Source organism: Notolabrus celidotus, chromosome 16, assembly GCF_009762535.1.
Source record: "Notolabrus celidotus isolate fNotCel1 chromosome 16, fNotCel1.pri, whole genome shotgun sequence".
Lineage (NCBI taxonomy): Eukaryota > Metazoa > Chordata > Actinopteri > Labriformes > Labridae > Notolabrus > Notolabrus celidotus.
Window position 1 is genome coordinate 7,214,960 of NC_048287.1, and position 13,369 is coordinate 7,228,328.

At 41.5% G+C, this 13,369-nt stretch overlaps 1 protein-coding gene across 2 annotated transcripts in view; it reads left to right on the top strand.

Annotated features, from left to right (window-relative positions):
* The window catches only part of LOC117827928 (septin-7-like), a 52,037-nt gene that overhangs the window by 13,296 nt on the left and 25,372 nt on the right, over positions 1 to 13,369 (top strand). For both annotated transcript variants that reach the window (XM_034704801.1, XM_034704802.1), the window contains exon 4: positions 7,534 to 7,640. In XM_034704801.1, coding sequence (XP_034560692.1) covers positions 7,534 to 7,640 — 107 coding nt within the window. The remainder of the gene's footprint in view (positions 1 to 7,533; positions 7,641 to 13,369) is intronic.

The window sequence follows — 13,369 nt, forward strand, 5'->3', positions numbered from 1 at the left end:
ATTTTACCACCAGGTAAAAGGTTGGCCTGGCTATTAGCAGGACAGTGTTTTTCTCTGTTTTTCACACAGCTTTGGGACGACAAGTGGTCATCACACGTGTTTTTACGTCTCCAGTCAACTGTATGTTGACAGAATTTGCAAAAAAGCACGTCACCTCACACATAGAAGTCATTTGGGAACTATTCAGCTCGGTATTTTGGAGAAAGAGATGAGTTTTGGAGTTTTTTGCAGACTTAGCCAGTGTTTCTGATGGCAGCTTCGACATGTTGTTTATTTCGGGAGGGGGCTGGTAAGTGTTTGTGAGGAGATGCATGGGTGGTGCCACGAATGAGCGGTCCACGGAAACATTTCCCCAGACAAACGTTCCTCCTCCTCATGATGACAGCATTTCAGTCACATTATGTCAATTTCCGCGATATTCTGCGTTTAATAGTAATTAATAGTAACCTCTTAATAGTAATTTTCTTTTTTATTCGTCAATTCCGTGATTCTGTTCGCGATTCCATGAACGCGGAAATCATAGGGCTTCATTAATGGACTAATCCTGTACACCCCATGTGTAACAGCATTTGTCTTAAGATCAGATCCATGCAAACACCAATCTCCTGCTGTCGATGTGATGTCCAATTTCTTGTAGTTAAATTGAGCACAGTTCAGTGGAAACCCTGTTAAGGCCTGCATGTCGATATTATCTCTAAGTGTATTTGTGTTCAGGTTAACATTAGTGTGGTGGTAGTGGTGAGGGAAAGCTGCTGTAAGCGGTGAAAGTGGGCCAGAGCCATTTGTTAGTCAGAGTCAATATTTGGCAGTGATTTGCACCCTGGCAGGACCTGACCTTGATGATGTCCACTGCAGCCGGAGCTCTTTGTGTTTGCTGCCGGTTGACAGAGAGCTGAATGAGTCGAGTGGTGTGTGTGTGTGTTAGAAAGAATGTCGTCACACAAACAAGAAGGCTTTTAGGAGAAGGAGACGAAATCTGACACAGGCTGGAGTGAAATTGATGGCTGTGCCAACAGATGTATGTGTACCACTTTTGTCATGCTCCAGACTCGTTAAACTTTTACTGTCTGCTGCCCCCTTTTTGGAGGGAAAGTCCCATTCATAAACACAGAGGGCTGCAGAGAAAATGACTGCTTTTAGAGGGTAACACTGACTTTCCCCTTTCACAAACACACAGAGCGCTTTTCATTTCACCTGCACATTATTCTCCTCGTGTCTTAGAAGGGCTGTCAAATGAATTAACCTAACGCTGGCTCCGCCTCACAGGCCGGACTTTTCCTGCTTCCCCTCCACCAGCCTCTTGAATGCAGAGGGAAGTGCTTTTGAATAAACCCCCATGGTTTACACAGCTGCTGGAAATTTCCTTTAAAGGAAGTGTGTTGGCCGCTGAGCGAGTCGAGTTGCGAGCTGACGGGTCGGCGAGAGTGATGCCCAACTGGAATGACACTGAGTGGCTTCTTTATATATACTGATTCAATTAGCGGACATGGAGGATTTAATGGAACTATAATAATAGCAAGGATTCTTCCTGCACTCTGCCTGCTGTACAGTCAAGAGGCCCCTCAGCAGGACACCGGGCATATCACGAAGTTCAATCAGTGAAATAACTTCCATTATAACCGCTGGTTGCTCTAACATTCTTTAGCTGAGTCCTTGTGCTATTTGTGGATAAACGGCGAGGGAATGTTTTTAAAAAGAGTCTGGGAATGAGCTAAGTGGAAAACGCAGCTGTAATGGAAATGGGAAGAAGTAGGTAAGAGAAGGAAGGGAGGGAGGGGCAGTGTGTCGCCAGCCTTGTTTCCACACCTTTGTTCCCCACCACTGAAAACTCTCAGCCCTGCTCCTTGATGCTAACGAGATCAGCCTCACTGTTCCTGAACCAGAGCAGACTCTGGCACGGCTCCCTCTGCTGCCGCCGTCCAGCTCTCTGATTGACGCTCTGCTGACTCGGCTGTTCGCTGTGATTGGAGCGGCCCCCTTAATAGGAGTTCATTAGTGAATCTGCACTTATTATAACTCCATATATGCAGGTGTCGGATGTTTTCTCACATGAAACATGAAGTCTGCACTCCTGATCATTGTGCATGAGTTCAGGGTGGGTCAAGGTTTGGACACAGCAGGTGATAAACTGGATCAATCACTACATGCAAGTGGACAGGGTTGATGATGTTGAGTGTAGATTCGATCCGATTTTTTGATCTTGAATATTTGCCGATACAGAGTCCCGATCTGATACTTCTGTTTGGCAAGATAACAGTTGCACAAGCGGTAGGAGAGTTGAGCTGCACGCAGTTTTCTTTCCTTTAACAAAAATAATTAAAATATGTCTTATGTTTATTCCATTTAACTTAATCCAGCTAGCATTGTTGTTAAACTCAGAAGACAGTGCCTGATTCACAACGGCAGCATCCGGCTGCAAGATGGAGAACGTAAATGTTGGGAGTGACAGCGTGATTGAAACATGCCTGGTTGCATGTTACGAGATACGGAGTGACATGCCGGTATAGAGACCGGCAGCCACGAGGTTGCTAATGCTAATGTAGCAGACTGTCCTGTGTTTGGTTTATGGTTTTGCCTTTTTGAACCACATGTCCCTGCAGAGGTACCGTAAGGTGCTTAGAGCAGATGTTTTTTCTGTAATGTGTCTGGTGGTGCAGTTTTATTGCAGTTCTACAATAAAATGTAAATCATGGCTTGAGTTCTACCTCAATGTCCCATTTGTTATTTTCTCATTATGTATGCACGGTTAAGCAAGGTCAGAACACTCAAATACACTCTCGCCTTCAGCAAAGACTGTATAATAATGAACGTAGTATCCGTGACGTCACCCTTCTGTTTCTGAACACTGTTTTGAAGCCAATCATTGGCGGCAGCCATATTGCTGCTGTCGAGCGATTGTGACATAAAAATGCGGGCTTTGGGCCTACTAGCCAAAAGCTACAGTGTTCCCACCTGTCAATCAAGTCAGCTGTGCCTCTCATTGGGAGACCGGTAATCTTTATCTTCAAAATTGCTGCGTTTGGAAAAAAATCACAGAGAGTTGAGCTATCCAGACTACACTCGTCTTTTGTACCAGGCTGTAAACATGTTTATTTCTGCTGTAAAGAACTTCTTTGTTGAATTGGTGTGTATGTGGTTTCCGGTACATCCGGAGCCGTCCTCAAGCGGATCCTTGATTAACTGCAGTTTTTTAGCACTTCTGAATTGGCTTCATTTCTTTGGTTCGGAGGTTGCCGCTTGGAAATAAGAGGTTTCAATACATCAAAATGTATTGAACATTTGTTATATTTATACTGAGAGAAGTCGCAATGATTACTGTTATCGTTGTATCCCCCAGCCCTAATTAATCATAAGGTGTGGTAAAGAGTCTAGCGTGATATGTTGGTATGTGTGACTCACAGAGCAGCAGCAGGGGTCAATGCATTTCAAAACAAGTTTCAATCTGATAACTTAAACGGCTCAGTATTGTGGCATATTCACAGCCCCCTCCAGCCAAACCAGCAGCCACAGCTCTGCACAACTATGATCAGCATCTTCACTCAGCCCACCATCACCACTTCAACTCTGAGTTCAAGAATTTCTCTTGTAACCAGAGCTCCTCATCTTCCCTCTCCTCACACCCAGCTGAGACGTGGACCTGGATCCCTCTGCTTCTTTTCCGTCGTGCTGTTCTCATCTGCTCTTATCTTTCTAAATTAAATCTGACATTTCTAATATTTCACCCACAGTTTGGACAAAACCTCTGCCTCCCCCTGCTACCCATCAGCCCCCAGTGCTGAACAGCTTGTAGTTTTTCATCCTTGGAGAAATGTGTGCAGCGGTCTTGCATGTTTCATCACAGAGCAGCTACAATGGCTGAAACATTTCTGTGAAGATAAATGTGGCTCTACCCTCTTAGGAAAATATTTATGACTCCAAGCGTGTGTGGAGTGAAGGATCCTTTTGTGTGATGTTGTCTTCACCCTCCCTCCTCCTCCTCCCTGCTCTTGCAGCTTTGGGTGTCTGAGTTTTTGGCAGTCGTGGCCCGTATTGGCCCTGGCCACTTGTTAAAGGTCAGAAGCGACTCTTTGGCTGCGGTGCCAGCCCGCCGTATGACTGCCTCTCCGCTCACACTGAAGCTTTTGTTCAGCAGTTTCTTGTTGCCTTCCTCTCAGCCCCATCTTAGCAGGCACACACTGCTGCTGGTTTTGGATTACCACTGTAACTCCCTCCAGGGTCTTGCAGAATTTTTGGTGATTATTACAAAAACAGCTCTGTAGTTTTTGGCCTTTCACGGCTTCCCACTGTCTTCAAATCACATTTTTGTAGATCACAATGAAAGGTAATATGCGAATAAAGTAGAATAAATAGATACTGAAACATGTAAGCTTTAACCCACACTTTGTCTATCTACTTCTTCATGTTTTATACATCATCTGTGTTTGCAGCATGGTAGTCCTGAACCCAAAAGTAAACACAAAAGCTTTTGTCCTACCACTAAATTGTCACCAGTGAATCTGAGGGTCACTGATAGCTTCTCTGATTGCATCAAAATAGTGTGAAAGTCCATTATACTCAAGCGGCAAGCTCCAGCCGCGAGAATTGAAGCCAATTCGGAAGTTTTAAAAACTGTAGTTCCTTGAGTGTCCACTTGAGGCTGGCTCCGGAAGGTGCCAGAAACCACATACACACAAATTCAAAAAAGCAAATCTTTACATCAGAAATAAACATGTTTACAGTCTGGTTAAAAAAAGCGAGTGTAGTCTGGATAGCTCATATCTGTGTGAATTTTTTTCTAACGCGACAGTTTCTAAGATATTAAGATTACAAGTTTTCCACAGCTGAAATAATTGACAGGCGGGAACACTGTAGCTGTTCGCTAAGAGGCTTAAAGCCCGCCTCTGTACCTCACACTGGCTTGACAGACGTTAGGTTGAGTTCAGCATTTCCAATATGGCTGCCGTCGACGATTGACTTCAAAACAGCGCTTCAGAAACAGACGGGTGACGTCAAGGATACTACGTCCATTTATTATACAGTCTATGGTTCAACCAGACACAGCATACACACAACTTTATCTCCATTTACTAGATCAACATACTGACAAACCATGCCGTGCTATGAGATGTCATCTAAAATCTGTGCTTGTTTACATGCAGGTAGTAGAGCGCTATAGCATTATGGCAGCTACAGCCTCGGCTAGTGATGGGTGGCTGCGCTACAGCTTTTCAGGCCTACAATAAAAATAATGTTCATCATTAATTTAACCAACTAGTATTTTTTTGTACTGACGATGTTGATGACTTTTAGCATTATGTTTGGCGACTGAACGCACACATCACCAGTAGGCAAGGCAGCTTTCCAGCATGGTCATGAAGTATTATTTCTGCCCTTACATGATATATCCCTGTACCTAATCAAGCTGCCACTGTTATATGAAAATGTCTTAGCTTAAAAAGGTTCAGGTGTCGTATGGTTCAAGTTAAAATACAAGTTTTTGCGTAAGTGTTGGGGTCAGATTGTTGTGTTGTGATGTTACCAGGTAGTGTTAATTTTGTTGACGAAAATTATGACACATTTTTTTTGTCAACGACCCATTTTTCATGTCAAAAACAAGACTATGACGGGCTAAAGATAATAAAACACTTACGAACGCATATTTTGTTTTTGTTAACGAGACAATAACATGAGTGGCAGACCGCCGGGCATCCAAAATCATTTTTTTCCCTCATTGTGCGTCAATTTTTTGAAAATGCAAGTGATGCATTCCTGTGACAGGCTGAGTTATTATTTAAGGGTTAGCACTGTTAGCTTGGTCTCTACCTGCAGCAGGTGTGCTTTATGAACCAGCTCTCCCTGACTCCATGCATCTGTCTTATTTAATTGATGACTTTTACATCCCTGTGTGCGTTAGTGACAAAGACACAACCGGGGGACGTCTGTTTAATATTTGACTATTGATGTTTTTGCATCTATTACCGTAAACATCTCCTCATCTACAGTTGGATGTGTTCCAGTTTGGGGAAACATCAGAAACGTTTAGTAAGTTTTGATCAACTCCTTGTTGAAAGATGCAGATGCATTTCAGGGTGCCGTGAACTGACCATCTGTCCAGTGTGCCTGTCACTCCAGGTGCATTCAGGGACCGTCGTAAGAGTGCAATACTGCCCTTATATTGCATTCATGGCATTTTTATTTGAAACAAGCGAACAAATACAGTCAAAGTGGTCACATCAAGAGTGTTTTCTTTTGTCTTTTCAGCAGGGACAGGCTGACTTATGTTAGATGTTAAGATATAACACAAGCAAAAGTGTTCAAAGAGTGAAATGTTGACGATTTTAACTCTTGGTACAACCCTGATACCAATATCTGATCGACTGAATTAATTATTTTAAAGAGAGAAAACGTTTTGACAAAAATCAAAGACTAAAATGTTTTGATTTTTCTAAAACTATAAAGTGCTAAACAGACTAAGGCATTTTCATCTCAAGACTAAATCTAAAATAGATGCCAAAAACAACACTGTTACCAGGAGCAGTGGGGCTCATGGGTCAGTTCCCTTGAGTACTTCTGGTACATTTTTAAACCTGGGCCCTACTTTTGCACATTTCTGGCTCTAGGTGACTAAAAGATACTAATTCTAACTTGTTGCCATTCTTTGTAATGACCTTGTTTGTGTGTCTTTATTCTGTTTTGGTGTCCGCTCTGCATCCTTTAAAATGAAAGCACGCCCTCAGTGACTCCTCAAGATTCAGAGCTGCTTGTGTTAGGCTCAGATTGTTGTTGTAATTTTCTTGTTGTGTCTGACATTAGAGGAAAAATCCCTGCAAAGATAGACCTTTTGTTTAGAGAGTAAGAGGCTTTTGGAAAAAAACAAAGGATTGGGCAGCTGCTGTTGTACGACACACTGCTGTAGCCTGCTGAAGAAATCGAGCCGCGTTACTCACTAAGCATTTCCTCAACTTTCTAGGCTCTGTCAAAGAATTACACAAGTTGCCTTTAAAATCAAAGAACATGAATACATGTGAGGATGAATTCAGGCTCCATATAAAATTAAAGGCTGGATTGAAGTGATAGCTCTCTGATTGCTCCTCACGCCTCCGATTTCTTCCAGTACGATGAAGTCTGCTTTTGATTTCTGTTTTGTGAAAATTCATCATGACTGTTGTGGTTGAAAATCTTCCTTCCCCTCTCCTCCCTCCCTTCCCATGATTCCCTGATTAGATTCTTGAAATGCAGACAGGAAAAGAATTTGGGAGGACAGATCTTCCTCCCCGTCTGTCTCCTCCTCCGTCTCGTGTTAACGCTCGCCTCTCTTAGAGAAAGAAGGTCAAAGGGGGCAGCTTCCTGTCCTGAGAAGAGGTTTGAATGTAAAGAATGTCAAACACTGAGACACTGTATGAGGAATCGGGCTGATAAACATCTGGAGGTTGTGTCATGTTGCGCCTCAGTCTGGCATGAAGAAGAGGATTAGAAAACAAGTACAGCGTGAAATGCATCTCTCCTGCTCTCTCTCTCCCACCCACTCACTCTGGCTCTGTTTTTGTCTTTCAGGGGAATCCGGGCTGGGGAAGTCGACGCTGATCAACTCCCTCTTTCTGACAGACCTGTACTCCCCTGAATATCCGGGGCCTTCACATAGAATAAAGAAAACTGTGCAGGTAATTTATTCTTCTCTCCTGAACGATGCACACCTTCTCTGCCTCTTCGCCCTGGATTCACCCTCCCCTCTCACAGCTCACTTCCTCTCCCATGAAGTGATTGTCCTGTATCTGTGAAATGAAGCGTAGGTAACCTGCACCCTGATGACAGCGGCCAGTCAGAGTGTCAGAGCCTGAGGCTGCTGTTTTACAGGTGTGCCCATACCTTTTGTTTTCCAGCTCCTCTGAGCCGTGGACTAAATAGTTTCTGTGTGAGATCTTGTTTTGTGAAGCTGCTCCTGCTCGCTGTGTTTGTGTTAGACAGAGAAACCGGTTCATCTGCTTCCACACAGATAGTTTGTGTGCTAAAGGCAGAGATGTGTTATTATATCAAATTAGGTAATGTAATTAGGTTGTTGTATGTTCCAGAGTTGTAACAGATTACATTAACCTGATTTTTAGAGACGGCGTATTTCCTAAGTGTAATGGAAAGGAACACCATCACTCAGGTTCTATTAGATTTAGTTTCTAAACATTGAGAGCATTTTAAACTTTCAACCTGTACCAACGCAGGGCGGAGATAGTCCTGTGATTTTATTTACAATATCACGTTGAGCAAACTAACCTGAAACCTGATGATTTCATCTGAGAGGAATTCCTGGAGTTAATCCTCTGACAGAAGATGTGCACCAAACACTGCAGCCTTTAAAACACAGCTTTAATTAAATACTGAACAAATCACACTAATGCCCAAAATAAAAACTGCCTCTGTGAAAAAAGACAAATGCTTATTTATAGATCACTTTAAAAAATCCAAGTGCACCACAAAGGCAGACACTCAACTCAAACTCAGCTTTATTTATAGAGCACCTTTCATACATACAAACATGCAGCCCAACGTGTTCTCAAAAGAACAGAGACAGAAAACAACAGCAATTACAAAATTATAAAAGGCATGATTATAGATAAAATACTTAAAAAATATATATATATATAAACAGTACAGTCAAATTGAAAAAAATATAATAAAATAAGTTGGAGTAGAAAGAAAAGTTAAAAATAAGGCAGAGAAATACAATAAATAAATAAATTAGATAAATACATGTTAAAGCAATGATTATAACAATAATGCAGTCCAGGGCTAAAAATAAATTACTCCAAATTAAAACCAGATTAAAAAGGTAAGTCTTCAGTTTACTTGAAAAATATATACATATATATATATATATATATATATATATATAAATAATCAAATCAAAAGCAAAAGTAAAGATTAAAGCTATTGTTGGTAGTCACGGAAAACTAGCATGAATTTGAATGTAGCATTTCCTCAGGACTCCGTCTAACCCCCCCCCCCCCTCTCCTCGGAGCTCCTCCAAAATGACTCCCCCCCTCACATGCCATGTGCCGCTGATTCACGACCATATGATGGTGACTGATTCAAAACCGGTCCTCAGCACATCGCTTGTTTTTTATACTACGTCAACTCATGTCTCACTCAGCGGTAAGAAAACACCAAAACATTCTCATAGTGAAAGTTAAAAACACAAACAAACATGAAATGTACGCTTTGCAGGAAGCGGGCAGAACGTCAGGATGGGATTTGATTGGTTTGATAATTTGGCTCCTGATGGCAGGGATTGGTTGGTGTTTTCCCAGGTTTACTCCAACTGTAGATAGCAGCTTTTTTTACCTAATTTTTGAGAACACATTATGTATTGATTGACATCGGGACATAAAGATCATTTTAACCAGTACAACAAAAAGTGTATCTAAATCTGTCTACCAACCCCAGCTTTAAGATCTCATCACGTCTCATCATTTGTAGCTGACTCTGTCACTGAACCGCCCTCTGCTCTTTGTCTTCACTAACAGACATAAATCAAGTTATAACAGATACTTATACGATATTCTAAAGGCAGCGTTAGGTAAAAATAACCTCTGGAAATAGTGCATTTTTATTTTTCTGTTACTTCCAGCAATACCTGAGTTCATAAATATTGTATAATCATGAGCCGTAATCATATTTATTCTTGATTTACTCTGTCCTTGTATGAAGGAATTGAGAGCTGTGTGCAAATACTCGACACAAAGACTGCCTGGCCTCCGTCAGAGTTCTCCTTTGTCAGTGATGGTCTGTGTTCTCCATGAACAGGATCTCACAGGGGGAGGAGGGTTTCCAGTTTGGAGGCCTCAGAGTCTCATCTCTGCTTTTATTCAGGTGATGTGGTTCTGTTGGCTTCATCAAGCTGGGACATCGTGCAGGAGTTCAGTTGTCACCCACAAACCACCCCTGAATGTGTAGTGACATTATAGAGTCTAGCTGTGATGGCCACTGGCTGTCCCTGATTGGATACGAACATCTCTGTAAACAAAATGTATTTATTTGTGTATGCTGAGTGAGTCTGGAGTGTAAACACTGAGCTAACAGCCTGTCTATGTGTCTGTGTGCTGTCAGCATCCCTCATAGCTGTTTACACGTGAGGATTTAATATAATAACCCTAAAGATCTTCATCACAGTCCAACATGCTCTCACATGATAGAGGATGAGTGGAAACATTGGATGCAATGAAGACGACAACATTCAACATATGTTTAGTATTTACATGTGACACGGCGTCATGAACTTGATACTTACACGTTTGTCACTGGAGCACTGACAGATCCAGAGTTTGCTGCAGACTCTGGATCTGTTCTCATGCAAGCATGGAACTTTACTAGTTATAACAATGTTTTTATGCAGAGAGCCTCCAGCACGTCGGCCCAACTGGAGAGTTTCGTAGATAGGACTGTAAATGAGAGTTAATCAAACTACACTTTTCATTATTGTCGCCCAACAAGTTAGATTTTTCCATCAACCACATCCACACTGAAGTTAATTTGCACATGTATTTAGGCTCAAATAAGACAGGCACGTTTTAACATGAATTAATTTAGATTATCAAATATTCTTTACTCTCTTTACAGCCACAAGACCTGCACTGACCGGGCAGCTTGTTGTCAACGAAAAAAAACAAAAGGTTAATGTCCAAGTCCGTTCAAACGAAAACGAAAAAACTTTGAAGCCTGCTGGACTTAAGTGGAATCCTATTCCTACCAGAAAAAAATGAAAGACGAAAACAAAGCTGTGATGATGGAAAATAACATTCATGCCATCATAAGAAAACAGTTGAGATTTGGAGATTAAAGATTATCATTTGAGTTGAAAAGTCCAGATTCTGGGACGCTGGTGGCCTAGCGCCCTAAGCGCCCCACATACAGAGGCTACAGTCCTCATTGCAGAGATTGCCGATTCTACTCCCGGCTGCGACGATTTGCTGCATGTCTTCCCCCGCTCTACCCCTCACATTTCCTGACTCTCTTCAGCTGTCCTATCAAGAAAGGCGAAAAAGCCCCAAAAATATAAACATATATATAACTTTACATAATCAAGAACGGAGATAATAAAACATCAAAATAAGAAGATACAAAGTTAAACTGATGAGATAATTAGTCAGCTGTAATATGAAGTTTACATTTAGAGATGGAAGTTTTAAATCATTCAACAAAGAGTCATTTTTACACCATGGCTATGAGAAAAAAGTCAAAGGTAGGACATGTTATGTCTTCATTTAGAGGTAAGACTTTAGAAATAATTGATATTTTAAATTACAAATGTATAATTATAGGAATGAAAGTCATAAAGGTGAGATGGGAAGCTTAGAGTATGTGATAAAAAGTCAAGTTATGATGAGATGTGATCAAATATTAGTTAAGAGTTAAAATTATGAGAAAATAATAATCATGAGAAAAGATGTCAGTGTCCAATTTTAAAATTATAAGATAACCATGAAAATCCACAGGGTACGTGTGCGCTGCGTCCCGTCAGCAACACGGCTGTGCTCCGTCTGAGGGCTTGCGCTCTGCTCCTCAAGACGCGTGATTGGAGCATAGTGCCAGCTCAGAGAAGCCGGATTCAGTTGGGTCCAGCATAGAGAGAACCACATACAAACAACAGGTTACAGAGCCTCTCTGTGGTTGAATTTCTGCTCATTTAGATAATATTCTGTTACTTTTGTGCTTTAATCATCACTGAGTATGCTGCATAACTAAAATTTAGTTTTTGCATGTTTAGATGAGTTTAATATGAATAATTTTGCTCTACTTTGTTGTACTGTTACCTTCTGACACAGTGATCATCTTAAAGTCTTGTTGTAGTCGACATGGATCACTGATCTGTGGCATTTTGTAGCTTACATCTATCTTTGATCAGAGTATTTCTGATCTATACATTCTTTAAATGGTCAGGAGTGCGTATAGGATGTGTTATTTTGAAATTGGCAGATGTTGCATGCGATCCTCGTGCTTGACTTCCTGTCCAGGTTGATCTCTTCTGTGCAGATTGACGCGGGCTGGGCGCGGGCTCTGTCGAAAAAAAGACCCGAGGCGTATCTCTGGGGGATATGATGTCAAAGAGTTCAACTATTGAGACAGAAAGTGAATTATGATACAACATTTTGAACATTCTGAGATAAAAAGTGAAAACTAAAAGGTGAGAATCTTAAGCTTCTGATGAACAAACCAAAATGATGAGATGTAATCATGGTTAAAAAATGTATTGTTGATGTGACAGTCAGTTACGGCATTAAAAGAGAGTAAGTCACAGTTATAAAGTTTCAAGATTAGGTCATTAACTCTTTTTATCTGGTAATACATACCTGACATTTTTCATTTGTGACTGTGTTATGTGAATCAGGCCCGGGCCCTCACTGTGACTCGTCCTTCCATAAACTGTGAGTGGTTTCAGAGCAGAGAGCTGCAGCTGTCTTAATCCAACAGATAAGACTGAGCTGCTGACTGGCGCTGTATTTCCTGAGTCTCAATAATAGTAGAGCCTGAATTATTGTTAAAGTGTGTACCGCACCAAACCTCAAACAAACAGAGAACTTCCTGAGATGGTACAGAGATAAAAGAAGGCACGCGCCTCTCTGTACACCACCCTTCCCCAATCCAGCTCAACAAGCTTCCTCTAACATGACGACAGCATGACTCTGAATATTACAATCCTCCTCTGAAGGGTTTGTCACCACTCCGTGATGTACTGCTTCAAATTCCCTTCACACCATGATGTATATCAGTACTCACAGTTCTTACAGATGAACTTTGGATTAAGATACATTTGATTTACTCAATCCGTGCTGCTCTGGCTCTGTTTTTGTGAACCCTTGTAGTTACAGTGTAGTGAAGTCTGTCTCACCTCTGACCACACCTTAGGCAGCGGCTACCAAAGAGCAGATTTTAAGTCACCCAGCACGTTAAGCCAGGTCAGATGTCAGCTGTTGAACTGATCCACTGAACAACAGGTTTTATTTCCTGACTGGTTCATCATCACGTCTGTCGTCTAAATGAAAACTGGTGAAGAAATGGTTGAGAATGGAAGCTATGTTCATCCCCCTCCTCACCTCTTTAACTCTCTCTCAGATTGTGCTAATTGAAGGATGGAGAGTGGTACTGAACTGAACTGAACTTCAATTCATATTTGTCAACATCTAAAGTACAGCAAACATATTTGATTTTATGAAAGCCTTTAGGTCAGAGTCACCCCGGTGTTAGACTGCTTCTCTTTAAAAGTCCTGATTGATGGGAGACCTGCACAGACCAGGAGAGCGTCACAGTAAATGCAACATTACAAAGTTAAAAGGAGGCTTTATGACATTTTCCATAAGAAGATATCACACGTGCATGTAGAGTACAGGATTAGTAAACTAGG